General features: G+C 48.5%; 1 protein-coding gene across 3 annotated transcripts in view; it reads left to right on the top strand.

Annotated features, from left to right (window-relative positions):
* The first annotated feature begins 7,782 nt into the window (after positions 1-7,782).
* LOC122387018 overlaps positions 7,783-16,217 on the top strand; it is a 38,525-nt gene continuing 30,090 nt past the window's right edge. Inside the window, exons 1-6 of one of the 3 annotated variants that reach the window (XM_043376824.1) lie at positions 7,819-7,868; positions 10,745-10,808; positions 11,988-12,182; positions 13,572-13,772; positions 14,235-14,414; positions 14,739-15,729. In XM_043376824.1, the coding sequence (XP_043232759.1) occupies positions 10,764-10,808; positions 11,988-12,182; positions 13,572-13,772; positions 14,235-14,414; positions 14,739-15,729 (1,612 nt within the window). In that variant the 5' untranslated portion in view covers positions 7,819-7,868; positions 10,745-10,763. Of the gene's footprint in view, positions 7,869-10,744; positions 10,809-11,987; positions 12,183-13,571; positions 13,773-14,234; positions 14,415-14,738; positions 15,730-16,217 lie in introns of all 3 variants that reach the window. The other 2 variants (XM_043376826.1, XM_043376825.1) reach the window with 2 other exon arrangements.

Genomic DNA, 16,217 nt, shown 5'->3' with positions numbered 1-16,217 from the left:
GGTTAGACACACTGAACATGAAAATGGTGTCCGTGACCCTTGTTTATGCCCCGAGGTCATCTTAGGTCACGAATGGTATCTAACAGTTTTTCGCAAATAACTTTTGAGAGAGGCATGCTAGAGCGATGAAAACGCCTTAGATGTGTTCAGCTCGACGATACGGATCGACTAATATGCAACATGACCCTTTCCGGTCAGGTCATGACCTTGACCTGAGGTCAAATTTTCAAGTTGACCTTTCAAGGTCAAGTTATAGTTCATTCGATGCGTCTTGACGAGAGGAACACGATGCCGGTAAAAGTAAGCTCGTACAGGGTTTGGGTCAAAAGTTATTGCAGAAAAACTGCTTCCAAAAAAATAGGCTATTTTTGCACTTTTTGCCCCCTGCAGGCAAAACCATTGACGTTAGCTCAAATCTGAGAGGATTACTCAGAAAGGGCGTTAACCCTCGCCCGCACATGGGGGGGGGGTGGTTGCCACCCCCCAGGCAGTCTTTCTGCTCTGCACTCAACATTTTTAGAGCTAGAAGGCTGATTTTTCGTATAGTTGCTTGTCTATCCTTTCTTGATGTCCACTGAAAATTTCAAGTTTCTGCGATTTTTGGTTTCGGAGATATGACCTTGTTTTTCAGGTCATGTCATGACCCAAATGGCCAATTCTCAACATCTTGCGTTTGCCATGGGGCTTGTGAGCTTTTGACACCCTGATTTCGGCCTTTTTTGCCAGTTTTAGGGTAGACCGGGGCAAGTCGCCCCGCCGAGGTAAAACGCCTCACCGATGTTTCTCGGAACTGGCAGAGTTCTGGGGAAACATCCTCTCTTCTATAAAACGTACAGTGGATCTAGTAAGGATCTCCAGACGAAACTAGATGGCGTTGAGCCTCAGTTGAGTCCATGTGAGATTCAAGGAGAGGTCACTACCGAGCTGAGCCCGGTGGGGGAGGTAGGGAGGGGCGGGGCGGGGCGGGGCGGGTGGCGAGGGCACGGTACAGGTGACCTGTCAAACAGCCCCGGCGCGGTGGGGCACTGCCGCAGGCAATTGGCGCAGTCCAGCGTTGTTCCATATCGCGGTGGTGGGCCGGGCGGCCGATTAGCTTGGCAGTTGGCTGCTTGGAAGGAAAGGATAATGAGGCATGGGTTTGCTGTGGCCGGTTCATCTCGGCCATGTCAACTATGATGAACCCAAAGTAATGCAAATGGTAATGCAGCTGGTAATGCTGGTAATGCAGTTGGTAATGCAGCTGGCAATGCAATGCTAGCGAATGCTCCGGGCGCCCAGTAGCTATAAGGATTAATATTATTTATGTCTCCTGAAATGTTCATTGCATATAATTCAAGCAATAGAAAGATCGTATCGTTCGCCAGTTTTTGACCGGCTGGCGTTTCTTGCGTAGAGCGCCCTTTGGCAAATAATTATCACGCAAGTGATTTTTTTTGCTGGTAAGATGGGCCTTTAAGGTCAAATCAAGTCGCTAAGAGAAGATGAGGAGAAGTAGACGAATGCCACATTTTTGTGCATGAAGTCTCGAGTTAAAAAAAGCTAAAAGCTAATAGGCGTGTAAGCTTAAAACAATAAGATCAATTAATAAGAACATTTGACCCGACGTTAGCCTCTGTCTTGTCTGACCATGATTGCGTGTAAGACACCGGTCCAACCGGGCTCAACCCGGCCCAACCTGGTTCGGCTCCCCTTTTATAGTATTAAATTTGGCCCGAACCTTTTGAATGAAAGGAATCACAAGGACAGAGTCCCCGCTAAGCTGAGCTTGTTGCGTTGACCCTGCTCTCTACCCTCCGATCAAACAATTCCTCGTCAAAGTCAAACACACGTCGCGTTTCGAACCCGGACTTTTGCAAACGGGACGTGCGCTCTCACCACATGGCACATAGAGTCCAACGCTCTACCGACCGAGCTACCAGGACGGACATTTATCTTGCGGTTTCGCCTCGTGACATTGACAGACGTCAGACACTTTGGCCGAACTCTAGTCGAAACACTGAGCAAGCTGCGCAGGGCGATAGGTGCTCGTAGCGTTGAGGTTGGGTAACCTGTGAGCTGAATGCGATGTCGTGAGTTCGAGCCCCACTCCCGGGTCTGGTTTTATCTCGACACGAAACAAAACCTTTCCTTCTACTGCAACACAGATAAGCACGATGACATCTTTCCCCAATATCTTTCCCCAATATCCTCTCAAAAAGTCAAAATTATCGCTTATAAATGTTTAGCAAAGTTTCATTTTTAAGAAAATATTTTTGAACATTTTTCTGGAGCCATTTCAATTTTTTTTTCTTTTCTGATTCTTTTCGGCCCGATAAAACCCACCAAAACTGAATGTGCCAAATGAAAAATATCTAACTCAAATAACAGTTTAAAACAGCCTCATCATGCAATATGAAAAGCATCATGCAACTATCCACTGAATAGTTGCATGCTATGAATGCGTCCTAGATTTCAATTACCTACCTATCATTGTTCAACATTTTGGCTGGAACTGACGCTGCCTCTGGCTTGCCCGTTTGTTTGAGATAATGATTCCTTTCAGTCGCATTCTTGCTGGTTCTACATGAACAGGATACCGCCATACCGGAGTGAACGCACCCGCAACCATCATCCCATCCCCTCAGCCTCGGCGCAGTGGCGGGCGGCCCTGGGCGGCCCACTCCCGGCGCTACGCACGCCCCATGCGCCGTGATACCGCGTCACTCCCCCTCCCTCCTTCCCCCACAATGACCGGTGACCTCACTTCCCTCGGGATTTGGACTCGCCCTACCCCGACCGTAGCGCCACGTGGTGGCTCTGGAGATCTTAAATAGATCCACTGTACACTATATGGACATTATATGAGCAGACTGGAAAGAAATTGTGATGACTCTTTCGGGAGATATAGCCAAAAATGTGTTTTTTGAGTGATTTTTATGTTTTGTTGTCAGATTATGCATCATGGCGTTCTTTTATGGTCCACATCAGGTTAACGACTTTTATGTATTTTGAACAACTATTGTCTAGCGCTTATCATGCCGGGTTGGTTCGTGTTAAATTATGTCTTGCTGGAGTGCAAAGCGTTGTTCTCTGACCGAACTACGTGGTGGGGTAAAACGCCCCAGTAGGTCGCGGGGCAAAAAGCCCCATGGGGCGTTTTACCTCATGTGTTGTTCGGGCTACCCACTTTCTAATGTTCGGTAGCTGGCGAACAGTAAGTTTCTATGCCTTTATGTGTATTTTTCTCAGCAACTGGATGGCAAAGGAAGTATTCTGTAAACATTTGCATTGCAATAATTTATTATTTGGTCTTATGAGGCAGGTGAAAAACCTGCTCATACAATAGTGTCATAGCTGAACACCTGACAGTATGGAATGTGCTAACTTCAGAGCCGTGCCTCCAGAGGTCTAACGGACCTCTCACATAAGATTAAGCCAACTACCATGTTAAATCTGTAATCTAAAGTATGGGGCTACTTGCCCCAGGCCGTGGGGCGTTTTGCCCTGGGGTTGGGGCAAAATGCCCCATTTGCAGTTGCTTCACAAATCACTTCCTAGCTTGGAGTCCGATCATAAGTGAATGAATTTGAGGGGTGCAATTTAAAGTAAAATGTCCAAAGAACGCATTGAGCACAAAGTTGGCCTTCCAGGTGATGTGGGACAAAATTTATGTAGCAAAATAAATTATCTGGGGCGTCTTGCCCCAGGCTACCCTACCTCCCACCTTTCATGGAACATGTTGTTCGACGATGTACAGGGGTCAAGGTCAGGGTCAAGGTCAACCTAGGTCATCTAAGATAATTGCGTTTTAGGCAAGCTGAATTTACTTTTTGTGAAGTTTTTTGACTGCATTTTTGGTAAAAGCTTCTCAGATCATGATTTCATGTGATATGGACCCAAAAACAATCGGTGCACACATCAGTATACACACAGACACACACAGACATACAAACACATATAATTGACCTTGACCTAACTTGACCTGAAATGACCTCAGCAGCAAAATTCTGGTCGGATAGTGTGACAAAGAGGTTCTAGCTGGCTTGGCACCAGAAAACAGCATCGTCATCGGTATTTGATAAGCAGCGCACTTGATATCCAACGGTGACCCAAAACAGCAACATTTTTTAGTTTGACCTGACCTGGAAGGTCAATGACTGACCTGAGAAGGTAAAACTGGGTATCATTGGATTCGTCTCTTCCCAAAGAATCTTTTTGGTCTTTACTGCTAAGCTCTATCTCCAACAGGAACGAAATGGCGCGGGGGGGTGGCAACCACCCCCCCCCCCCCCCATGTGCGTTCTAGGATGGGAAAATGGCATGTGCGGGCGAGGGTTAATAGGGCTATCGAATGCGCTTTTCCGCGGCGCTGTAGCTCTATTGGTTCCCGAGTCATGCGCTGGCTTCTTGGAAATTTTCGACATTCGACCTGGAAATCGGCGAAATTTTGCCTTCAATGACCTCTGGTGACCTGACCTTTGACCTGACCAAAAAATTGACCGAAGCGATTTCGTCATTATTTTTGACGCTCTTTCGAACGCCGCCTTCTGCGTATCGCTACGTGGCCCAGGAGCCGAGTTACAAGGGGGGGGGGTGTTCAAACACCCCCCCAGCAGGGCGTGGAAATCCAGGACCCCCAGCCGGGCGCCTAATTTCAGGTATTCAAAATAATCTTGAACCGACCTGTGACCTCGGAACTCCACTTGAAGGTACTCATCAGAAGCCTCTTGTAGCGTTATTTTGTTTGCTGCCTCGCCCGTTTCGCTGCGCCTCGAGCTATGGGCTATGGGCTATGGGTTCTCGAGCTATGGGCTGGGAAAGTTTACCCCCCTCTCCCACCCCCACCCAGCAAGTGGTGTGTGGCGAAATACTCCAGCAACTGCCGGGTTAACCCTCGCCCGTATTGGTGTTTTGCCAGCCTCGAAGGTATAGGGGGGGGCGGGTCCGTTGGACCGCCCCCTTGCCGTTTGGCCCCTGATCGAGCTAGAGCTTCGAGAAAAAATTTAAGGTCCTAGGTCATTGGTTGACTTTCCAGGTCAGGTCAATGACCCACAAGTCTGGAAAATCGGGACCTATTAGAACATCATAAAGTGAGGTTGATGAGGGTTTTTCGGGGTGCTGATCACGAATATCGTGTTAGTTTTGATCACAGATGATGTCTTAACCCTCGCCCTGGCAGGGCATTTTTCATAACACGGCCTGGCAGGGGGGGGGGTCGATGCGACCCCCCCTCGCGATTGGCTCCTATGGCACCTAGAAACACCAAATTTGGTAGGTAGGTGGGCCCCCTGGATTTCTCGCCTCTGTGCAAATTTGGTTGCTCTAGGTCAATATTTAGGGGGGTTTTGGGGGGTATAAATGTAAAAATTTCGCTAAAAACAGGTCAAAAGTTTTTCGCTTATAACTTTTGATCTAATTAAGATAGAGCAAAAAGAAAAGCACCAGTGAACTCAGCACGTCAAGGCGCGTCGAATGATATACTTTTTAGCTTGATTAAGTGTACTTAAAGTTTTTCTTAAATTTTAAGTAAACTTAAATTAATAAATTAAGTTCAAGTTAACCAAATTGCATCATATCGCATATCAATCGATTCGGCTGATCACCAGGAACACAATGATACCATTTTTTAAGCTCTAGCGTCATTATGTGCCAAGTTATTGGCAAAAACGTCATTTGACCTCAGTTGACCTCATTTGACCTGACCCATGGATAAGTACACCAAACAAAGAAGCACCAAGTGACCTGCTGTTAAGTACCGTGGTTTCAAAGCACAAAAGTGATAGAACGAAGCGGATATCTCCAGTATTTTCCGAATTTAGTATTTTCCCATAGGCTTAACATTACGACGTAATGACCTCTAACTGACCTCAGGTCAGTGACCTCAAAAAAGCCGGACTATATGTTATACAACTCGGTGAACTTAGCACATCCTGAAAGTTTGAAGGAAATCAGTCTAAAACTGTGAGTTGGACAGGTGCTTGAAGAAAATTGAAATTTGACCATGACCTTGTACCGGTTTTTCTGACCTGGTGACCTGACCCAAGGTCACCCGGACCTGAAATTTTCAGGTCATATGTAAAAAGGTTGCCCCATAGGCTGTGCCAAATTTGGCGGCGCTGCGCGCCGCCGTTTTTACGCTATCTTCGAAAAACCTTAGGGGGGGGGTCGCATCGACCCCCCCTGCCAGGGCGAGGGTTAATGCATTTAGGCCGGGTCAGGTCAGGCCAATCAGTAGACGTCCTGCCAGGTATTCATAGTACGTGTCAGCCGTTACTGACAGCTTCGTAACATGTTACGAAGACACCAAAACAACTTCGTAAATGCTCAAATGGTTGCTTAATTCGAAATCAGCTCCAAAAAGTAGCCTAGAACTCGAAGAAGTGAACCTAGGTCATCAAAGGTTAATGATCTGACCTGACCTTCAGGTGACCTTGACACCCACCATAATGCATGGGACCAACATCATATCACATGTTTGAACGCTTGAAACCGCAAAAATACTGCAAACGCGCGGCTAATACGAGCCGACATACGCCGAATCGCGATTCCGGCCAAACATGGTCTCGAAAAATAGGCCACAGGTCAAGGTTCATTTGGGACAGGGTCATGAACTTTTAAGGGTAAGTGTACAATTGATTGACTCGACATAACTGAAAGTTTCATCGCGATCAACCGCTTTTTACGCGAGTTATTCGCGAAAAACCATGGGGGTGTGGGTCCGTTCGACCCCCCCCCCTATACGGGCGAGGGTTAAGTCAGTTAAATTTCTTTCGCAGTTTTCAATTTAATTTACGAATTATGTTCCGGCAGCTATAGTCAAAATGAGCAGAATGCTGCTCAATGTACCAAGCGCAACTTCGTTCTCCGGCCCGCAGAGAGCGGGGATGTAAGTCAGGCACGGCCTTGGCCGTTTCCTCTGGGGCCGCGCCGTCTGCCGAGGGAGGGGAGACCTTGCCCAGTCTGAGGGAGGGGGACGACGGCGCCACCGGGACGCCCCGTCGCTCCGAGACCGGCGCTCACTGTATAAACAAGCAAAAAACGCTGGCCGTGCAAAGCTTGGCTGTGCTTTGACAGAGGAGGCATCTAGTGGAATATTTCGTAACTACACAAACTTCTAACAAAGATGTCGCTTGAGGCGCGGTTGAGATTGTATGTTTTGATCCAACTGAAAATTGACATCTCAAGGACGACGAAATGATGTAAATTTATATGAAATGGTTTTGTATGATGCGTACTTTGATTAATGCCATTAATTTTCCACTGCCTTTTTGTGTGAAACGATTTTGTACCTTGCGATTTTGTATGACACAATTTTGTATGCTGCGCTTTTGTATGTTTTGACTGTCCCCTACCCGGCCTGTTTTGTAGGTTTTGCGCGTTGTATGTTACGATTTTGTATGTTTTGATGATTGTATGATAAGATTTTGTATGCTTTGATATGGAGCCCCCCGACAAAAGCAGATCTGCACCCTAATTGAAGCAAATGCGCATCAAATGCCTGGCAGATTCATGATTAGAATAGTGCTGAGAATGTCCTCTGATATTTTTGTTCAGTTCCGACTATTTTCAAATAATGAATTTGAAAATAGTCGGATCTGAACAAAAATAGCAGAGAACACTCTCAGCACTATTCTCACCATTAATCTGCCAAGCATTTGATGCGCATTTGCTTCAATTAGGGTGCAGATCTGCTTTTGTATGGGGCCGTACCCAAATCTGCTATATTTGGGTACGATGACGTCACATGCGTACCCATTTTTAGCAGATTTCTGCTAAAAATAGCAGACTGCTAAAAATAGCAGATTTTACCATAGTTTCCCCGACTGATTTGAATTAAATTGATTGAATGGAAGTGTTTGTTGAAATGTAGGCAATTTTAATGAATTTTTGTAAGTTGGCTGTCTGTGTGGCTTTGGTTGGTTTTGTATTTTTGAGCATGATATTTGATAATGCGGTTGCTATAGACGTATTTTGCGATTCTAGCTGCTGCTTTTTCACTGATTTCAATTTCTTGTTCATTTCAATTCAGCTAGTAGTTAAATGCTAGGTTAGTTGACCCGTGACTGCTATGAACCAAGTTTTGTTACAATATTTTTTTATTAGAAGTACTGCCTATATACCTTCCATAATTGGTTAAATATTTCAGGTGAAGTATGCCCGCTTCACACTGGCACTGGTAGTTGTACTGCCCCAAACCTGGGTGCTGCTTGTGTCATTCTTATCATCATGCTGCCAGTCTTCCCATATGAATAAGTTCATTTGTAGCTTTTTGTGGTTTGTCAGAGTAACCACATCAACATGAATTCAACAATGGGAACATGAACAAGAAGCACCCCCAATAACAGCTGTAGGTCAAGCTTGCTGAAATGAGCAGTGACTGAACAGTCCCTTGTTAATTGATGTTCTTGTCCATATTAATGGTAGTTATCAATGTGAACTGTTGAACAATGTACATGTAGTAGCTACATTAGGTACCGGTTATTTGGGATGCCGGTGAAAACAGGGCGCCGAACCGGACTCGGAGGGCATATTTGGTCACGTGACTATTGAGAAGTTCTCTCCCTCTCGATGCCTTCTACACAGTGATTGTCACGTGTTTTGTGTGAGTAAGTTTCAAGAGCCTTGATCAAATCACCCCAGGTGCCCTCTTTTCACCCTTGTCCATTATTTGGTGTTTCATTGCTGATTGCTGTGCACGGGTGGAGAATGTTTGAAAAAGTTACCCCGGCCGGCGACCGAAAGTCAGAAAGACGATGATGCTCAAATATTTGTCAACGGTTATCAACAAACCCCTATTTTGTGGCATAGAACAATGGATGTCTGCCGTTTGTACGTTTTTAGGGAAAACTGCTGCACGCAGGTGCGGAAGATTTCGCAATTGTAACAACAATTTTGCAACACGCCTTAAAATTTCGGACGCATGTCACCTATATAGTGCTAGGTCAGGTCATCAGGTCAAATTTGCTGGATGTTCGTGCTAAAAATGCCAGCATGCCCTTTGCAAAGCTTATTCCGTGGAAGTTGCAACCTTCTCACGCAAAACAAAATGTCAAATTTGACCGTTTTGACCCTCTTATTGATTTGAGCTCGCACCAGGGGCGGATCCAGCATTTTGCCAAGGGAGGGGCTATTCCGAATCGGGGGCCCCCCATCGATGGGGGCCCTACCTACCCCCAAAAGTTTAAGCCTGGATTTCGTCCACTTTATTTTTGGGGGCCCCCTATCATGCTTTTTTTGCAAAAAAAAAGAAAATGAGAAAGTCGCCCGGGGGGGCGCTATAGTCCCTATCGCCCCCCTGGATCCGCCCCTGCTAGGAGGCCTTGTATGTGAACTAGGAAGCCCTCTGTGATAGCTAGGAGGCCCTCTGTGCAGATGCGAGCGCAGGCCCTCAGTACAGACTTGGAGACCCTTTGTGTGGATGCGAGTGGAGGCCCTCTGTGGAGATTAAGAGGTCCTGTGTTGGCGAAGAGGATATCTGTGCAGGCTTGGAGTCCCTCTGTGCAGGATAGGAGACCTTCTGTGTGAGTTAGGAGGCCCTCTGTGTTGGCTAGGAGGCCCTTTGTTCGGATGCGAGTGGAGGCCTCTGTGTAGGCTAAGAGATTTTGTGTTTGTTAGGACATCTGTGCAGGCTTGGAGGCCCTTTGTGCAGGTTAGGAGGCCCTGTAAAAGTGGTCATCTCTGTGAGTATAAGAGACCTCCAAGTTATGAAAAGCTTTACCAATCTTCTAACAAAGAAGTCTTCTCAGCTAGTCTTCTAAGAAATAACTAAGTGGGTAGGTTAAAAAAAAACTCATCGGATTTCGGCCACTTTATTTTCAGGAGGCCCCCTTTTCAGCTTTTTAACTTTTTATTTTATTTTTGAAAAAAAATCGGCCAAGGGGGGGCCATGGCCCCCATGGCCCCCCCCTTGTATCCGCGCCTGGCTCGCACCATGAAATATTATTCGCGACCGAACCTTAAACGAGTAATCGAATCTTTGTTTGCAGTGTTTAAGCTCCGTTATGTTCATGAACTGTGAGAAAAGTTGTCGGAGAAGTGAGAACGCTAAAATCAGAGAAATTTGGCTTTTGATGATCTATGGTGATTTTATTATTGAGCTTGCCTAAAACATGACCAGATTTCTCTTATCACGTTTTTCGTTCTTTCAAACGTCGTTCCGCTTCTCGCCTCGTAGCCCAGTAGCCGAGTTAGAAGGAGCGTGAAAAGCCCACCTCTCGACTCAACGTGTTACGATAAGGCCAAAACCTTGCGCGTGTTAAGTTGGGGGAGCCTTGAGCCCCACCGGCCAGCAGCTCGTCCTTCTATCTCACTGATATTACCCTCGTCCTGTCTTGCGATGTTATTACAGTGCCATCTTACGAAAACGGCCCTTAAATATGATTTACTTCTTTTTGATGAAACATGTCGGGCTCCGCAATGAAAAGACTTAAAACATAGAAGCTCCAAAATGAAAATAAAGTACATTTTCAAGAACTTTTCAAGGTAGATAAGAATAATGGGAGACGCTTTTACAGACGGCAGTTTTTTTCGTATGGAGACAGCTTTAAGGATTTACAAAAGTGGAAAAAGTTACCCCGGCCGTGCCGGGGTCGGCTGAAAGTTACCCCGGCCACGGCCGGGGTGGCCGGGGCATGTTCTCCACCCATGTTGCTGTGTTCCATTTTGCTTCAGATTTTGTTAACAATTTGGAACCTGCTTAGTGCTTAAGGCATCTAAATCAGTAGGTGCCTAATCACCAATACTGTGAAAAACATTTCCTTTTCAGAAAACATATTGTTATCAAGATGCTTGCCACAACTTCTCAGCTTATATCAGAGCTTGCATCAATGGTGAGAAGTTAGAAGTTGCAATATTTTGCTTTTTATAACCAGGGCTGCGGAGTCGGAGTCGGAGTCGGAGTCGGTCGGAGTCGACAGTTGTGACCGGAGTCGGAGTCGGAGTCGGAGTCGATTTTAGAAACCCGAGCCGGAGTTGGAGTCGGAGTCACCGAAAATCTGTCGACTCCGCAGCCCTGCTATGGTCTGCGGAGTCGGAGTCGGGAGTTGGAGTCGGTCGGAGTCGACAATTCTGCCCGGAGTCGGAGTCGGAGTCGGAGCTGGTTTTTGAAAGCCGGAGTCGGAGTCGGAGTCGGAGTCGCCGAAAATCCATCGACTCCGCAGCCCTGTTTATAACAATCATTTGCTCTGTTATTTTAAATAGGTAAACAAAACACTAGAAGGAAAGAAAAATGTTAAAATCACTGGAATGACATCAAACAACAAAATAGTGAAAATAAAATAGCATAGCAATAGGTTACGTGTTGAAGTTGCAATCAGATTTTCTTTCTTAGGAGGGTCTGTGTGTGTTCTGCTCTTGATGTCAAGAAGCAGAGTAGATTTTAGCTGATAATTGGGGGGCGGGAATACAGTATGTCCCCGGGATTACATATGTGTACAGGAATGAAATAAATATTAAAAAAAAAACAGTAGGTATGTCCCCAACATTTTGGTTGCTGGTGACTTGTTTTCTCAGCTCCCTCCCCCTTTCCCCTCTATTGGAGAGCCCAAGGCAGTCTTGTTTCACTTATCCCATGACATTTTTTCTTTAGTCATTGTTACATTGGTACAAGTTGAGCGCCACATCCTGAGTCTAAGCTCACTAGGCACCTGGCATTACTAGCCATCCTGTCTCACAAATATTCTGTCTCACTAATGCCCTGTCTCACCAGCACTGTATCACCAGTACTGTCTCACCAATCATCCTATTCCACCAACTCTGTCTCACAAAATACTCTAGTCTCACTAGTACCTCCATAGCACTTGCCCAGGTCCACCCTCTCTCCCCTATTAACCATCCCTCTCTAACTAACCCCCCTCCCTCCATAAGGCGCAGCAACTCCCACCCATTACCCCTCCCTCTCTTCCCATTATCTCTTCTCCCCTAGTCTCTAACCCCTCCCTCCTTCTATAAGCAACTCCCCCACCCCATTACCCCTCTCTCTACCGCCGCCCCCCCCCCCCCTGCATCAGGCTCAGCGTCTCTCCTTGCTGCGGCCGGCCGCCGGTGCCGAGTCCCGCGTCCAGGACACCTGCTCGGCAGTGCTGACCACAGCGCAGGAACTGGAACGCTGGATGAAGGAGCGCCGGCAGTCGGGTGCCGAGGAGAGTGCGGCAGCGCTCCTGGCGGCCGCCCAGCAGATGGTTACTGCGGCGCGACAGGCCAGGGTGAGACGGCGGAGGGGAATATGGGAAGGGGCTGGGCTGGTATGGGAAACACACGGATGGGGATCGAGGAGCCTTGTGGAGTGAAGACACAATGCTGAGCCTGGTAGGCCACAGCTGGAATGAGGTATACACCGTACAGTGTGCTCTGGCAAGTGTTGGTAGTTATTGCTATTTTTGTACGTTTTTTTTAGTAGGGTAAGGGCGGGTAAGAGTACGCGGGCGATAAGAGTACGCATCAGCTGTTTCGGTTGCCTAGCAACGCGGGTTGGTCGAGTTCATGAAGTGACATGAAGCCGCCAGTGCGTGTTTGTCACCAACGGAACGTGGGCGTTGAGCGGCGACGCTGTTGAGTTTAAGGCGATGAATATTATTTTCGAGCGTTATGATATTATTATGGTATGGTACAATAATTTTGATACTTGGCAGTTGAGATAAGGTACATTTCCGTGATTGTTGTGGGAAACTTGTTAGGTTATCTGGGGATATACTGTGCAGTGCAATATTCTGTTTGCGAAGTTTTGCACAACGTTTCGGGGTTGTTTTGTGCGCGAATTGCATGTACGGTAAGAGGACGCACTGTTCAGGAGGGTAAGAGTACCTACGCAGAATTATTATACATTAAATCGAATATACAGAAATATAAAATTATTAATCTATCGCTCAATGACGTTTGTTTTGTAGGTATATCATCAACGGAGCACTGTGATGCAGATGCGTACCCGAAATTCTTCCAAATACGAGTTATTCTCCCTTTTGATTGTGCAATTTTTTAAGAAACACACGACATGATTATTTCCTTATTTATAGACTTGAAAGATTTATTTTGTTTTTCTTTTTGGATACTAGAATTAACTTAAATGCCTTCTGAGTTTGAAGTTAAGCATTTGGACAGTACCAGCTGCATAGGTGTGTGTTCATATGCTTGCGTACTCCACCCGCCTGGCGTGCGTACTCTTACACACCCCATATGGTAAGAGTACGCAACTGCAGCGGTTCAGAAAATGTCAGTTTTAGACCACTTCCATTTACGCTGAAGGATCGTTGCCCCATGGGTTGATGGCTAATTCAATGACCTTTAATATTCCCTATTTGCGATTTCTTTCTTTCAAATATTAAACAAATGAGAGCAAGAAATCCACTAAGTGCGTACTCTTATACGACTTCACCCTACACTGTTTTTACTTGGTAGTTCCTGTAAGCTGAGCGCCCATATCTAGAAAAATTGTATATCGGTTATGCCATTGACAGTGTCTCAAATGTGATAGCGGTCGTTCTCACGCCCCTGGCACCATTTTGCGGCACACTCTTGCACGCCAACATACCACTCTTCCACCCCACCCTGCCGTCCTCTGCTAAACTATCACCCTCTCCCCTCTCACGCTCCCCCAGTTCGACGTTGACGACGCGGCGGCGGCGGCCGGCCGTCTGAGCGAGGCCGTCCGCCGTCTGTGCGATGCCACGGCGGCCGTGCTGGCCTGGTGGGACGGCTTCAGCTCGGCTCAGGTGGCTGCCGCGCGCCGACAGGTGGGCGCCGCCCTCTCCGACCTGGGGCACGTCGGCAGCGTGCAGCGGCTCCAGCCGGCCGTCAAGGTACGGGAAGGTGGCAGGCTCTCAGGTGAAGATAGAGCAGTTTTGTTGGCTCCTGTCCACGGTCTGATGAGAATGGATACCTACTTAGTAGCTTAATGTACTCTGGCCTCTGTTTAGACACTCTCCTGTGTATCTGCCATCCGGTCGCTTCCTTTTCTCTCCGACCCGGGGTTTCCCAGCTGACGGACCTTTCCCCGTCCGCCGTCTGACTAGCAATACAAGTGGTGTCAATCGGAACAGAAAATTTTGGAATTTCGAAAATATCCGACTTCCGATTCGGAAATCGGACGGATAAGTGACAAACATGTCGGACGTATTCGGAAAACTGGTTGAAATATGAAAATCTTAAATAAGTAAAAGTAAAAGTCCTAAATTGCCCCATACAGCGTTCACACAGGACCCATATAGCGTCCGAAACTGCTACTAGCTTCACCGTTCCCCGTCCGCCCCTCTGACGGCCAGGTGGCCGTCTCGGAGCTGCGCCGGTTCGTGGAGCTGTGCCAGCAGCTGGGCGGTGAGCTGCCCTGTGACCGCTCACGCCGGCTGCTGGCCGCTCAGCTGCGTCACATCCTGCTCTGCGCGCAACTGCTGCCGGCCGCCGCCGTCTGCCGCTGTGTCCACCCACTCAACTCATACGCGAAGGTGAGGCGACTCCCGAACGCCTTGGGCATGGTGATGTGTGGGATTGAGAAGGGGACGGACAGCGTACGGCTATGGATATGCATTTAGGATAATATATTGTATGGCTGGTCAATACTAGAAGATTGACATATTCGATTCTGTTCATAATTTTGGCAAGCTTTGGACATTTGATGCTGCTTTATCTTCATCTCTTTTGTTTTGCATTCATGGTTTTTCTGGTTATCTTTTTGGTGTGTTTCCCAGCATACCCTAATGTAAAGTATTGGCCCTGACTATGTGTGTGATCTGTAATGATAACCCCGCCCTCCTCCCCCCTCCGTTCAGATGCCGCTGGATCTGGCGGTGCGCGGCCTGACCGAGTCGGCAGCAGAGGCGGCCGACCTGCTCTGCACCCCTACCGACAGCCGCCGGCCCGGAGACTCCGCCGCCGCCGACGGCGGCTTCGTGCGCAGCACAGACGGCCTGCTGCGCCTGCTGGAGCGCTGTCCGCAGCCGGGGTTCGCCGCGCAGGCGCAGCCGCTGCTGGAGGAGTTCCTGGCGCACGCGCTGGCCGTGGGACAGTGTGCGGGGGGCAGTGAGGGCGAGCGGGTGAGCCGCGCCTGTCAGCAGGTGCTGGAGCAGTTCAGTGCCGCTGCCAGTCTGCAGGGAGTGACCGCCGAGCGCCGCGGCGAGTTTGTCCTCGCCTGTCAGCTGTTGGCCGACCAGCTGGAACTGGCCGAGCACCTAGTGAACAGTGCGCTGCTCCGGCTCATCGTGGACACGTTTACCGAGCCGACCCAGCAGCTGGACGCGCTGGTGCGCGCGGCCAGCTGCGAGGCGCCCGACGGCCCGGACCTGGAGTGGGTCGTGGTCGGCCACGATCTGGCCGCCGACCGGGTGTTCCAGGTGTGCGGACTGGCCACCGCCTGCTCCACGGACGCCGACAAGCTGACACTGATCCGCGCCGGCCTGCTGATGCTGGAAACCCTGGAGCCGGAGGTGTACCCGGCGGCGACGCTGCTGCGCGCGGCGCCCAACGACCCGGCGGCGCGCCAGCACCTGGCGGCCATCCGCGACCGCTGGCGGCTCACGCTGATGGAGGTGCGCGACTGTCTGGATCAGATCATGGACCCGCTGGCCTTCTGCAAGGCGGTGGAGGCGGCGCAGACGGCGCTGGCCGCCCGGATGAAGGACATGCTGTACGACCAGGTCACGGACCCGCTGCTGGAGCTGGCCGGCAAGGTGATCAGCTTGGGCCTGCGGCTGGGCCAGTTCATGATGGACCAGGTTCGCGGCTTCCCGCACATCACAGAGGCCGTGCTGCTCGTCAATAGAGGTCAGTCACGGGCCGCTGAGTCACGGGCTGCTATATCAGTACCTACTTTATATAATCAAGGAATTATGGCGATTGCTCACAGGGGCACACGCTTTGGGAGTAGTTACCTTCCCAACGAGTGAAGCAGATTTTGTCGGCTATCAGTTGTTCATTAACTTTGATCAAAACGGATAGTCCGAAGTTCTTTTATCTCAAAAACTTGCATGCGTGAATGTAATGCAAAGGAGTCTTTTGATGCATATTGTAATTAGGTATTTGAAGAGCAATGCTATTCATCCACGCATGTCTCCACCATAGCCCATAATTCATCGACTCGGCGTCGCTTTTTTAAGAGTTAAGCGTCGTGAGGAAGATCATGATGATGATGATAAGCAATTTATTTGACTAAATCCCAAATTGAATCTGAATTGCCGTCTCGTGGCCTTTTACCTTTCTGTTTCACAACCGTATAACCATGGCCCTTTCACCCTTACCTCTCCCCTGTGCGT

Source organism: Amphibalanus amphitrite, unplaced genomic scaffold (genome assembly GCF_019059575.1).
Source record: "Amphibalanus amphitrite isolate SeventyFive unplaced genomic scaffold, NRLGWU_Aamphi_draft 000270F_arrow, whole genome shotgun sequence".
Taxonomy (NCBI): domain Eukaryota; kingdom Metazoa; phylum Arthropoda; class Thecostraca; order Balanomorpha; family Balanidae; genus Amphibalanus; species Amphibalanus amphitrite.
The sequence above is the reverse complement of the archived record's forward strand: the minus strand, read 5'-3'. Positions and strand labels throughout refer to the sequence as shown.